General features: G+C 38.0%; 1 protein-coding gene across 3 annotated transcripts in view; it reads right to left on the reverse strand.

The window, feature by feature from the left end:
• The window catches only part of LOC150098339 (uncharacterized), a 275,596-nt gene that overhangs the window by 62,713 nt on the left and 198,718 nt on the right, over positions 1 to 14,165 (reverse strand). For all 3 annotated transcript variants that reach the window (XM_090405890.1, XM_090405891.1, XM_090405889.1), the window contains one exon: positions 5,972 to 6,156. In XM_090405890.1, coding sequence (XP_090262016.1) covers positions 5,972 to 6,156 — 185 coding nt within the window. The remainder of the gene's footprint in view (positions 1 to 5,971; positions 6,157 to 14,165) is intronic.

The raw sequence follows: 14,165 nt of genomic DNA on the forward strand, positions 1-14,165 counted from the left end.
AACATCTGTTCGATTCCTACAACACAATCCAGAACAACAAAGAATCAATACATCGAGCTCCAATTCCATATATTTCCGGAATTTCAGAACCAATTTCAAGAATTCTGAAGAAATATGATTTAACAGCCACTTATATCCCCATTAACAAAATATCCACTATTTCCCCTCTTCTAAAGATAAACGCTCAACTATGTCACTGCCTGGTGTATATCAAGTTCCGTGTGACTGCAATCTGTCATACTTTGGACAAACCAGACGCTTTATAGAAAAAAGAATACAAGAACATCAGTCGTACATTCTTCACAACAAATCCGATAAGTCTGGATTGGCACAACACGTGGAGGCCAGTCAAGTGGGAAGCATTGCACTGTCCAGGATGTTCAGATACCTCTCTGAGTTCAATTCGTGGCACTAAAAACAGAGGTTCAAGGCAAAACCAGGACCATAGCATCACACTGCTGTCTCCAAATTTCATAGTTGGGGTTATGCACTCTGGTAGGAGATGTTCACTGGGTATCCGCCACACCAGTTCATCTGCTTTGTAGAGAGTGCAGTGTGATTTGTCATTCCATAATACAGCTTTTCAAGCTTCCATGTCCTATTGTGCATGCTTTTTGCACCACTGAAGACAATGTTGCATGCTAGTTCAGGTAATATGGGACTTGCATACTGCAGTCCTGCCATGGAAACCCATGTTGTAAGTCTAAGCCTCAGTTCTGTGAATGTTTTTGTAAAGATTCGTGTTCCAGTCGATGCCAGGAACTTTGCATTCAACATTTCAGATGAACTGAGATTTCTATAAATTATCCTTTGTAGCACCCAACGGTCATCTTCAGTGAGTGTGGTAGGTTATCCACTCTGGATAGCATCACACTGCTGTCTCCAAATTTCATAGTTGGGGTTATGCACTCTGGTAGGAGATGTTCACTGGGTATCCGCCACACCAGTTCATCTGCTTTGTAGAGAGTGCAGTGTGATTTGTCATTCCATAATACAGCTTTTCAAGCTTCCATGTCCTATTGTGCATGCTTTTTGCACCACTGAAGACAATGTTGCATGCTAGTTCAGGTAATATGGGACTTGCATACTGCAGTCCTGCCATGGAAACCCATGTTGTAAGTCTAAGCCTCAGTTCTGTGAATGTTTTTGTAAAGATTCGTGTTCCAGTCGATGCCAGGAACTTTGCATTCAACATTTCAGATGAACTGAGATTTCTATAAATTATCCTTTGTAGCACCCAACGGTCATCTTCAGTGAGTGTGGTAGGTTATCCACTCTGGGTAGCACTTGCACTTGACTCCGTGTGCTCCATCTCAGTATGGTATCACTGATTGTTTTCCTGGGATAGACCAATTTGTCAAACAGAGAGGTCTGCAACATAGCATCCTATCACAACACTTCTTTTAAACTCCATCGATTCCCTTCTCACAATCATTTCAACCAAACACATTTGCAATGACTTGGGTGCATCATATTATTTCCAATTTACACCAGCTACAAACATTTGACTCATTACATGGAATGACGCACTTTGCCCATTGAGTTGTCCAATGCCTTCTTTCCAAGCAGTGTACGAATCAGCTGATCAATGACTGGATATCATACGCATAAGAATTATGAGAAAAATAATTGGAATGAACAAATGTCATTCACTTTACGACAAATAGTTGAGAAGGCATGGGAATATAACAAAGATCTGTATTTAAGTTTTGTCGATCTGAAAAAAGCCTATGAGAAGGTGCCAAGAGAGAAGCAATTCAATATCTACAGTTATATGGTGTCAATGGGGCATTATATCAAGCAATACTTAGTCTTTATTTGAGTTGTAAGTCAGCAGTTAGAATTGAAGGAAGTACAGGAAGATGGCTTAATGGTAAATCTGGTGTGAGACAAGGATGTACATTATCCCCTCTGTTATTCATTATCTATATGGATCACATTATGAAAGAAAGTGGTATTAAACATGATATCAAAATTGGAGATGTTAATGTCAGCTCTTTGATTTATGCGGATGATGTTATACTTCTAAATAAATCTGCTACAAGTTTGCAAGATTCCCTGACTAAATTGAATAACTGTTGTAATAGATATGGTATGAAGGTCAGCATTAAAAAGACAAAGACAATGAAAACAAGCAGAATCATTGAAAACGTCAGCTGTGTTGTGAATGGAGAACCTGTGGAACAAGTAAAACGTTTCAACTACTTAGGCACTATTTTTAGTGAAGATGGTAAATTAAATATACAAATAGACAACAGAATCAGCAAAGCTGGTATGGTGGGAAGTCAACTGAATAAATTCATATGGAATAAGAGAGAAATTAGTCAGCACACTAAATAGCTGTATACATGACAGTGTTCAAACCAGTTTTAACTTATGGATCTGAGAGTTGGGTCAAAAGTAAAACACTTGACCAAAGACTAGAGACCGCAGATATGAGAGTCCTGAGAAAGATTAGAGGGGTGAACAGATGGCATCAATGGCAATATCATATTTAAAATGAGGTTATTAGGTAAGAACGTGACATTGTCAGCATCCAGGAATGAGTTAGAAGAACTAATCTCAGGTGGCATGATCTCTTAAACAGAATGGGCAAGGAAAGATTAGCAAACCAAGTATTCTCTGCTAGGTTGGCAAGTAAAAGACCCAGAGGAAGACCAAGATATAAGCAGATTGATATGGTAAAAAGTGCCTTAGACGACAGAAATATAAGATCTGATAATGTTGGAGTCTTGACAAGTAACAGACTGATTTGGAGGAAAATTGTAGAGGACGTTAGTAATGGTGTAAATTTTTGATGTAGTACTATCATATCCTGTACACCACCTTGAGGGTATATGGCAGGAATTTGATGATGATGATGAAGAACATATAAGCAGAATTAATCTAAGATGATATCATCAAATTCCTGACATATACCCTCAAGGGGTGTACAGGATATGATAGTACTATGATAGTACTCCAAATCAGTCTGTTACCTGTCAAGACTCCAATATTATCAGATCTTATATTTCTATCTTTTTAATGTATCAATCCACCTATATCTTAGTCTCCCTCTGGGTTGTTTTCCTGCCAACCTGGCAGAGAACACTTGTTTTGCTAATCTTTCTTCGCCCATTCTGTTTAAGTGACCATACCAGCTGAGATTAGCTCTGCTAACGCATTCCTGGATGTTGACAATGTCAAGTTCTTTCCTAATATCCTCGTTTTTAATAAGATATTGCCATTGATGCCATCTGTTCACGCCTCTAATCTTTCTCAGGACTCTCATATCTGCAGTCAGTGGTCTTTGGTCAAATGTTTTACTTCTGACCCAGCTTTCAGATCCATAAGTTAAAATTGGTTTGAATTTAATTTCTCTCTTATTCCATATAAATTTATTCAGTTAACTTCCTATCATACCAGCTTTGCTAATTCTGGTGTCTATTTCCACTCTTGAGCATTTCTGGTCGAATATCATCTACTCCTGCTGCCTTCCCACATTTCAGGTTTTTGGTGGCTTTTTCTACTTCAAGTATGGAAATGTATTCCTGACTGCATGCCTGGTCAGTGTTTTTTACCATGAGCTATCATCAATGTTCATTTCATTTAGACTCAAACATTATCAGATCTTATATTTTTCGAAATAATTACTCCATACTTCAAGAATATCTTTTTCGCCTGTTTTCATGTCACCTTTATCATCTCTAATTCCTTTTACAGCATTCTCTCCTCCATTTCTGAGCTTCTTCAACAAACTCCAGAATATCTTGCCACCTTCTTGATATTTATTTTCTATGTTCTTACCAAAATACTCTCATGACTTCTGTTTAGCTACTTTTACACAGTATTTAGCTTTCTTACATTTGTCCTTGTATTCTCTAAGAGCACAAGCCGACTTACTTGCCAGGAACTCTCAATATGCTTTTTTCTTTTCCTTCACTGCTTCTTTAACTTCCTATGTCCACCACTGAGTTCTGATTTTTCAATTCTTGCAGACAACCTCACCACATGCCTCTCTCTGGCTGAATCAATCAGCCAGTGTTTTCTTCAAGGCTTGCCACTGAATCTCCAAGGTTTTTTACCATGAGCTATCATCAATGTTCATTTCATTTAGACTCAAACATTATCAGATCTTATATTTTTCGAAATAATTACTCCATACTTCAAGAATATCTTTTTCGCCTGTTTTCATGTCACCTTTATCATCTCTAATTCCTTTTACAGCATTCTCTCCTCCATTTCTGAGCTTCTTCAACAAACTCCAGAATATCTTGCCACCTTCTTGATATTTATTTTCTATGTTCTTACCAAAATACTCTCATGACTTCTGTTTAGCTACTTTTACACAGTATTTAGCTTTCTTACATTTGTCCTTGTATTCTCTAAGAGCACAAGCCGACTTACTTGCCAGGAACTCTCAATATGCTTTTTTCTTTTCCTTCACTGCTTCTTTAACTTCTTATGTCCACCACTGAGTTCTGATTTTTCAATTCTTGCAGACAACCTCACCACATGCCTCTCTCTGGCTGAATCAATCAGCCAGTGTTTTCTTCAAGGCTTGCCACTGAATCTCCAAGGTTTGGTTCCTGTTCTCAAACTCTCATTGTTTCTTGAATTATGCTTGTGTATTTTAGTCTAGAGTTCACATCTGAGAGCTAATCAACTTTTATTTGCTTTAAAACTTTCTTATATGTTCTTCTTTTCAATATGAATTTCAATTTTATCCTACTCAAGACTAAATGGTGATCACTTCCAATTACAAATCCTCTGTATACTCTCGTGTCCTGCACCAGTGAGAAAACATCACTATCAAATATCATAGTCAATGAGACTTTTCTTATCTCTCCATGTGAATTTGTGCAAATTTTTATGTTGGAACATTGTATAAGTAATAACCAGTCCATGTCCTGAGCAGAAATCCAACAGGTATTTGCAATTATTATTAACTTTGTTCTTTTCTCCAAATTTTTCCAATATATTTTTGTATGTCTGACAATCATTTCGTAGTCTGCTATTTAGATCCCCAACAATGACCAACTTTTCCCTTTTTATTGTGTCAGTTGCTTTCTCTAAAGCCTCAAAAAATTCCTCCACTTCTACCTTAGTAGAATCTTCTGTGGGACCATAGGCATAAATAAGTCTCATTGTCTAGTTCCCCATTCTGATATTTGCCCACATCACTCTACTTGAAATTGCCTGCTATTCAAGAAGATCAGCCTCGTATTTAGTGTTGAATACTATAACTACTACTCCTTTTCCTTGCCTGAATATAACATTTTGTATTTATTACTCAGAAAGATCTCCCAGTTTTTGCTTTTTTTTGTTTCGGTCACCCCTCTTACATCGATCTGGTACTTATCCAATTCCTCAGCTAGTGCCATTTCTTTGCCGCTCAGGCTTCTTATGTTGATAGTACTCATCTTGAACTCTAGTGGTATTGAGTTGGGGTGGGTTTTAGGATTTGTTCCAGTAGCTGACTTTTCTCTGTTTGCCCTGGTTCCCTGGCAAAAACAACATGGGCCTTGTTTAACTGGGCGACACCCCAACCAGCATGAAATTCTGTCATGTTGTACCATCATTTTTTATTTTTTTTCGGCTAAATCCCAAATTGCCAACCCATCCTCCTTTGTTCAGTATGAGAAGATCAGGTCAGAAGCCCTGATCGATTCTCCACATTCCTTTAAAGGTTATGTGGAGGTCTTCTCTCAGTTATATAGCTCTGACCCTTTCGCACCCGTGATGGCAAAGATTATTATTTCAATTTCACAAATGTTAAAAGTAACAAGAGCGAAAAAAAACTTGATGATGGATTTATAATGCTGTATTTCTAAAATTTTGCTATACCAAAGTGAAACCTTCTGGACTCTTTCCTAGACTATCATAAAGTATTTATTATTTTTTACCATTGTGAATACATGTATGCTATAAGTACATCAGAACAACAAATATCTTTAATATTACAATTATGTAATTCATCTGTTAAACATACCCCAGACATCAGATTTGGTGGAAAATTTGTTATATGCAAGTCCTTCAGGTGCAGTCCACTTAATAGGAAACTTTGCTCCAGCATGAGCAGTATAGGTGTCATCTCTCATTAATCTTGCTAAACCAAAATCTGCAACTTTCACTAAATGGCTCTCTCCAACTAAACAGTTCCTGGCAGCAAGGTCTCTGAAAAAAAATCTGTATGTTAACAATATAAAATATTTGCATAAATACATAAAATGCATAACAAATTAAACTCAACAAATTTAAAAAAAAAAAATTTTGTAACAAAGTAATTCATATTAGGGTATTTCAAGGTTCTGAATACAACTCTGTAATTTAAATAGTTTTTGGAATATTTTATCATGAATCAGCATTTACTAATACTAAAATTTTAAATTACTGTCATTCAATTTTCCTTTTGTAGCTGTTGCAGCTCTCAAGGCATACATACAGAAGTAGTTGAAAAATTAACAGCAGTATAGTGCTATGTTACATTTAAAAGTTAGGTGCTTATTTTGACAAGATATGTTGATGTTTAATGGAGAAAACATATCTAGAGATAATAATTATTAAATTTATTTAACTAGTAAATTACTATGCCAATATTTCACCATACCCACTAAGGCATCTTAATGGGCACAAAGAAATACACAATCATGTGTATGTAGACATACTAAAAGAAGGGAAAACATAGATTGAGTGAGAGGATCTTACAACTCCTTCAATTCAACATTAAAAAGGAAACCAATAACTATCTGCCCTTCCATGGCACTCTGGTTAATGGATAGTTTAAATAATTATCCATTGCCTTATCCTTTTGTCTACAGAAAATCTACCCACACTGAAAGGTACATACCTCTTCTATCACACTGCCACCCTTACCAGCAATATGGTGTTATCAAAATCTTAGCAGATCGAGCTAGAACTATTTACTCGGACAACTAGTCTCTTCATGGAATCAATTACATTTGTTACAGATGATGGCTTTCCCCTTCACAAAATCAACAAGACAGGACATTCTCCCCTCCCCCCTCAAAAAAAAAAAATAATAAAAACCAGAACATAAAAAATTTCATCGCCATTCCTTACATTTGAGGTATCTCAGAAAAAGTCTCATGTTTTAAAAATTAGCTACTCCATCATCTTGCCCGTACTGGGGTCTATAGCATTCCTTGCTTTTGCATATTGTCATATTTTGGACAAATTGAAAGAATTGCTAATGTCCATTTGGAGGAACACAGAAATGTCCATTATATGAAGAGGAGGTAGAGAGGATCCAGGGTAACCAGGATGTCAGGTCTATCTACAGAATGCACATTATGAGAACAGGTTAAAGATTTGTGGGTTAGAAATGGGTAAAGAGTACTGTAAAAGAAATGAGAGATGATAAAAGTAACATCGAAAATGAAGATAAAGATATTCTAGCTATCTGGAGTAATTAGTATGAAAGATTGCTAAATGAAACAAACAGTGACAACAAGATGGTAGAAAATATTCAACATGAATGCAATCAGGAATACATATCAACACTTGAAGTAGAAAATCCATCAAAAATCTGATGTGGAAAGGTAATTGGAGTATTTGACAAGAAATGCTCAAATATAGAAATATAAACGTTTTACAGTGGCTGCGATGCATAATTCAGAAGGCCTAGTCACAGAGTCAAATTCCAGATATTAATTGGAGTAGAGTTCTCACAGTATCCAATATAAAAAAAAATAAAATAAAATAAAAAGAGAGAGAGGAAATAAAAACGAATGTGAGAATTGTAGAGTAATTTTCCTATTGAGTATTCCTAGTAAGATTTATGAAAGTGTACTTGAGAAATGGCTAAGAATAATTCTAGTAGAGAAGCTTGAAGAAGAACAGCTGGATTCGTGCCAAATACCTGTTGTCAGGTCAGATTTTCACTTTAAGACAAACAGTTGAGAAATCATGAGAATATGACAATGATCGGTATTTAAGTTTTGTAGATATGAAAAAGACATATGACAAGCACCAGGAGAAAAGCTGTTCAAAATGCTACAGTTATACAGTGTGTTACACCTGATATCTTGAGAATATAGTATTCTCAGTTATCATGGTGTAACATGAAAAATAAATAACACAAATAAAAACCCCTGCATAAAAAGGATAATTTAGTTAATGTATTGTTCTTGCATCCAGTATAAATTGAGTAAAATGTAAAGGTCTATTGTTTAGTTAAGATAACGAAAGAAAAGAATGTATTAAGATGTATTATGACTAAACAAGGAATTTGTATTAAATAAGTAGCTAACTAAGAATTAATATAGTAATGCGATTAAGAATGAAAGAGTTAAGTGCATAAGTATAAAAGGATGAGTCATGAAATACGCTATGTAAGAGGCTACGGATTAAGCTTTAAGTAGAATTCTGAGAAAAGGTTTGAAAGGGGGTTAAGATAGAGGCTAACAAGAGAAATAACGGAATATCGCTTAGGGCCTATGCCTGGATGGGAACTTCGTTACGAGTTGCCGATCAAAATGACGTATGGCGGCCAAAATGCCACCCAATTGGTAGACAGACGGAAAACAAGTAGGAGGTGGGAAAAAGAAGAAAGAAAGGGCGCCGTTAGGAGAGCAGCTACAAAAGGGTTGGTAACCCCCCCTTTGAGGCTCTTTTCTTTTTGACATTGGATTTTCGAGGAGTAGGCTCTTTTGGGTCTTGGGGGAGACGTTTAGGTGGTCAAGGAGGCTTGAGGCCTTTTTGCCTTTTGCGAGAAGAGAAGAAACGTTTGGATAGTCGCGGTGGTTTTAGTTTGGTTTTCTAGTGGATTTCACGGTGTTCCTGAGTGGAGAGATATGGCATATATCCTCATGCCACAACAAGGAATCGAAGGTGAAAGCGAAAGCTATTCCCGCATTCCTATGTAGAAAGCGAAATATACCAGAGAGTCATAGGAAGCTGTGAAAATATCGATGTCCTCGTTTTGGATAGTACAGCCGACGGCGCAGATGTTCATATAGCCCTGAATTGCAAGAAGTTATGCAAGCAAGTTCGTTCAGTAGAAGGTGAAGGCCCGTAAGTGAAGCTAAAGAAAGGTATTGTGAATTTTGTCTTATGTTAACTAGAAGTTGTATGTGATAGATACCATTGTCATATTACGGAACTGTTTAAGTGATTAGGGAGAAATTATAATAGGACTTTAGAGTTTGATAGAGAGTGTTAAAAGTAAGCTAGCTAGAATTGATAATTTATGAATAATTAATTATCCTAAGAATCTTGAGTGTCTACTATATCGTAAAAGGAAAGTTAATGACATAGTTGTGCGTTAATGAATATTGAGTTTGATTAGTGTAAATTGAGTAACCAAGTAGCCTGAGGAATTTGAATGCCTAGTGTGATGTGTAGAGAATCGGAATTGTCATAAATATGTGCTAGAGTAGTAAATGTATTTGTTAGTGTACTTGGAGCTGAATAATCTATTAATATGTGATGATCTAAAACTTTTATGTTAAGTGAATTCATGTTTTGTATAAAAAATTTTGTGGCGGCATGATCATAGTAACCTTTGTCGAACCATAGCCCAACTACTTGTATTAAGCTAATTTTAGTGTGTAAGTTATTTAGTTCTGTATTTTGATATGTACCATGTTTAGAGAAATAATAAACCTTTTGTTTAATGATAAAAGAAGTTGTCTGATATTGCTAATCCAATGCACTGCTTAGAAACATTCGAGCCTAACCAAGCGGGAAATTAATGTTAAGAAACGGGAAGTTTAAGGAATTAATGTTGAGTAATAAGAAATAGTGTCACGACTGCAATAGTTGCACTTTCAGTTATTTGAGTTCCTTTCTCTGTTTATGTATAAGATATCTTAAACTAAATATCCCAAAGGGCGCAGTTAAAATAAAAATACTAGGGATACTACGGAGAACAATAGCTCAGATATTAGTAGAAATTTTGGTGGTGTTTTGAAAATAGAAGATAGAAGAATATAGACGAAGGCAGTTTGTAAGACAAACAAACAAACAATAAGATCATAAGATAGGGACGTAACAAGTGTAAATGGAACATTATTTCAAGCAATACTTCGTCTATATTTGAGTTGTAAGTCAGAAGTTAGAATTGAAAGAGGATAACAAGAAGTTAATTTGATGTTAAATCAGGTATTAACTCCTGATAACATTATCTCCACTGTTATTCATCATCTATATGGATCATATTATGAAGGAAAGTTTAGCTTGATATCAAAATTGGAAATGTTAATCTCAGCTCTTTACTTCATGCAGATGTGTTATACTTCTAAATAAATCCAGCACAATATAATAAAATTAGTTTAATCCTTTATCCAAGTGTGAGCAAACAAAGTTTGCGCCTGAAAGTATCTTCAGGACTGGGGTAAGGTGGTACAACACCAGGACAACTTGTTGCAAAGGTGGAGCAAGCTACCAACACTACTATCTCAGTATCTCCTATAATGCAAAACACATCTCCTTGCGGATATGTCTAATGTTATGCATTAAGGGAAGGGCCACTACCCAGACTAGTTTTGACCTTTATTGAGGTAGAATGGGAGTTCATGTCTCTCATCATTGGCCTTTAGAGAATAAAGCACGCTGAGGGTCAGCAGACAGTAAGAGAGGAGTATGATGTAAGATAGAGTAGGATAGTAGGAGGTAAAAGAGGCCTCAGTCAACCTGTTTAGCCGTACTAGGCTAATTGGTCTGTAACACATAATCTCCGTTTATCTGTTCAGAAAAAAAAAGGTTAAACATAGACTTTTGTCTAGGGTTCGCATATGATTTTATCCAAATTAGTAATTTGCTTAGAGGATCTTTTTGTGTTACTAAATATAATATCCTTATTTGTATTCCGGGTAATTAAATTTTACTGCTGTTATTGAGAAACTGAGGACTTATGGTCCGGGCTAAATATATGAATTGATCATAGAGGTCAAACTTAAGGTCAGGAAAAAAATAAAAAAAAAAAAAAGGAATTTTTTTTTAATACATTTAAAATATAAATTTTATTATTTAAATTTAAAAAAATTCAAATAATAAAATAACAGGACTTAAGGTCCAGTGAGTTGAAATGAATAGGGACTTATAGACCTGGTACCATTGGGACTTAGAATGGGATAGACACTGGCTCGGGAGATGCCGCTCGCGAGGAGCGGCACCGCCTCGCTGTAAGCCTTCGCAGCCCGGGTTCTCAGCTCTACCCCCCTTATTTGGAGTAAAAGAAACCGTGCCAGTGAAAGCTTTGTGGCTAGGGAAGACAGAGTGGTTATTCTTTTTCCTAGGGGGGGGGGGTTGTGGGTTCTAAAGAGATATACAGGGCTTGGTGCGTCCCTGTATAAGAAAGCATATTGTCGGTGGTTTGCAGTATTGATTCACAAATTTAAAATCTCCTAGTAAGTGCCTTTCTTGTGCAAGAAATTTGGGTAGGTAGAAAAAGAAACCTTTCCTTATTCTTGCATACATTAAATTTGCGTCTCATACCTGGGATTTTTTCCGTACCTTCCAAATGTGATATTTTAACACGTTGATTAGGAAGATAACGAACTTTTGGTTTTTTTTGGACTGGTGGGGGGAATTGTAGCCGTACGACCTCTTCTACTGTCAGCATGGGGATTCCCAATGCTGTGCTGAGTCTCCGCCAGATGCTCTGGGCTGGTGGGCAAAAATAAAAGAAATGGTCCACCATTTCCACATCCCGGCAGACATCGCAGAAGGGGTCGCACGGGCTAGGTACATACCGGGATTTCACCTGTTTCACCGGGAGCCGCCCGTAGGCTATTCTCCAGGCTAGATCTCGATGAAAAGGCTGGCCCCAGCTGTTTTTGATATTTCTGAAGAGAATTTCATTATTTGTCCTGAGATTGGGTGTATCACGCCTGGAAAGTTGGAAGAAATCCCAGTATACTGCTTTGGGTTTGTGTGTGAGGATTGCTATTCCTCTGTGTTGTGATCGATTTAACTAATGTACGGTATCACTTGGGCACCCCCCCCCCTTGAGCAGGGTCCAGCATAGTCCGTGATTCCAAAGAGGGGGAGGAAAAGTCCTATAAAGTATCTAATTAGCAGGCCAGAAATGTGGTTGGAGTTTAAGGCCTTCCGTATGGTTTTGAACGTGTTTGCTTGTAGCAAGCTTTTGTGATCGGACAGAGCGTAACCCCCTTCTTCCTGTTTGAGTTGTAGGTATTCTTTCTTTACTTCGTGTTTTCTCCCATTCCAGAAGAAATCAATGAGTTCTTTTGATAATTTATTTTCTTGTGACAGTGTGATGCCTGTGATGTTGACAGTGTGCATCAGCATTGGGGCGACGATTGTTCTTATTACTGTCGCTCTGCCATAAAAGGAGAAAAAGGTTGGTTTGAACAGCCTTATCCTGTCCCTGCTTGTCTCCTGCAATTTTTGGATTGGTAGTGCTAGGGTGTCTGAAAAAGGCACGTCTAGTACTGTTAGGGGCTATGTCTGTAGCGTTAAACCATAGGGAAGTCCAGTGCTATGGAAATTTCCAAAACTTTTGATTTTAGTTTTTTGTGCATTAACGCGAAGACCACTGACTATGCTGAACTTTTGCAGCATGTGCAGAGATATAGATGGACTCAGAATCTCTGAGTGTGGCCACTACAGCATACATCGTCCGCATATGCTACTATTTTGCATTGTCTGGAGACTTGGGGCAGTGGAATACCATTAATTGCAAGGGTGTTATCAATTCTTTTGATTAGGGGTTCTAATACTAGGGAGAAGAGGAGGGTCTTAGCGGGCAGCCTTGCCTAACCCCTCTCTTTATACGGATTGGTTCTGTCAGAAACCCATTAATAGATAGTTGGGTCGTGGCTTCCACGTACATGTTTTTAATTGTATGCCGAAGTCTCGGGCCCACGCCTGTTTTTTAGAGCATGTTCTGCAAGTACCTGTGGTTGACGCTGTCAAATGCTTTCTCCAGGTCGGTGGAGAGAAGTGCCAGGGGGTATTTTTTTTCCTTGGCCAGTCTGATCAAGTCTCTTAACAAGAAGAGATTGAGTTCCATAGATCTACTGGAGATCCCGTAGACCTGTGAGCTTGTTATTATATTTTCGATACAGGCCTTAAGGCGTGTGCAGATAATTTTTGCAAAGATCTTATAGTCTAAATTGGTTAAGGAGATTGGACGCCAGTTATTCGACAAAGTCCGATCTCGGTCTTTCTTGGGGATAAATATGGTATAGCTCTTAACAAATTCCTCGGGGATGTTTCCCGAAGTGAGGAATTAGTTAAAGATGTTTATTAATGCTGCCACTGCAAATTCCCAGATAGATCTATAGAATTCTATCCCCAGTCCGTCTGGCTCCGGGGTCTTCTTTGTTTTCATCATTTTGCACGTAGCCTTTATTTCGGCTGCAGTTATCGGCCTGTCATGTCAGGGACGCAACACGTTTTCCCGATCACTAAGATGATCGGGAAAACGTGTTGTGTCCCACTCATCACTGAAGTCATCTGTGCCCTGCTGGTCAGAAAAGATGCCGATATACTGCTGATGAAAGTGACGGAGTATTTCGTGGGTTGAGTGTAGAATCTGGCCCTTCTCTTCGATCTGGTAAATCATTTTCTCGTCATTAGCCGCCACCCGTTGTTGGTTGTAGAATGCAGCAGAAGGTGTTTCCAAATTTCTGAGATAGAGTCTCGTTCGAAAATCGAGGTCCTCGACTCTACTCTGCCGTTCTTGCTGCAGCTCTATTTCTACTTGCCTGATAAGATGTCCGCAGGGAACTCCACTCCGTTCGTTTGTCCAGTACCAGCCGAGTTCCCTGTAGAGATCCCTCAGCCGTTTGCGTTGTTGGTAGGCCCTTTCGCACCCGCATTTTTGGAACAGTTCCCTAGCCTGCCACTTGAAGCTCAGCCAGTTTTCCCAGTCCCAGTTGGTGTTTGTCCATCTGTCACAGAGGTTCTGTAGCTGGTCGCTAAAAAGACTGGGAAAGGTGGAAGCCTCCAAGGACCTCTGACTGTTTCCATAACCTCTGGGAGCGTGATTTTGAGTATGACCATTTTGTGGTCGGTTGTCAAGTTGTGCACTGAGGTGTGACGTATCCTCTGAACATATTGTTCCAAGTTTTGGGACACGGCGGCACCACGTAGTTTCTACTTTGGATGGGTTATTCTGCCTCCAGATATCGACGAGATCAAAATTTACAGCATCGTTTTAAAGCGTCAATGCCGCAAGTTCCAGTGTTTGCATT

Source organism: Typopeltis vanoorti, chromosome 15 (genome assembly GCF_054136105.1).
Source record: "Typopeltis vanoorti isolate ZY-2024b chromosome 15, IOZ_Tvanoo_1.0, whole genome shotgun sequence".
NCBI lineage: Eukaryota > Metazoa > Arthropoda > Arachnida > Uropygi > Thelyphonidae > Typopeltis > Typopeltis vanoorti.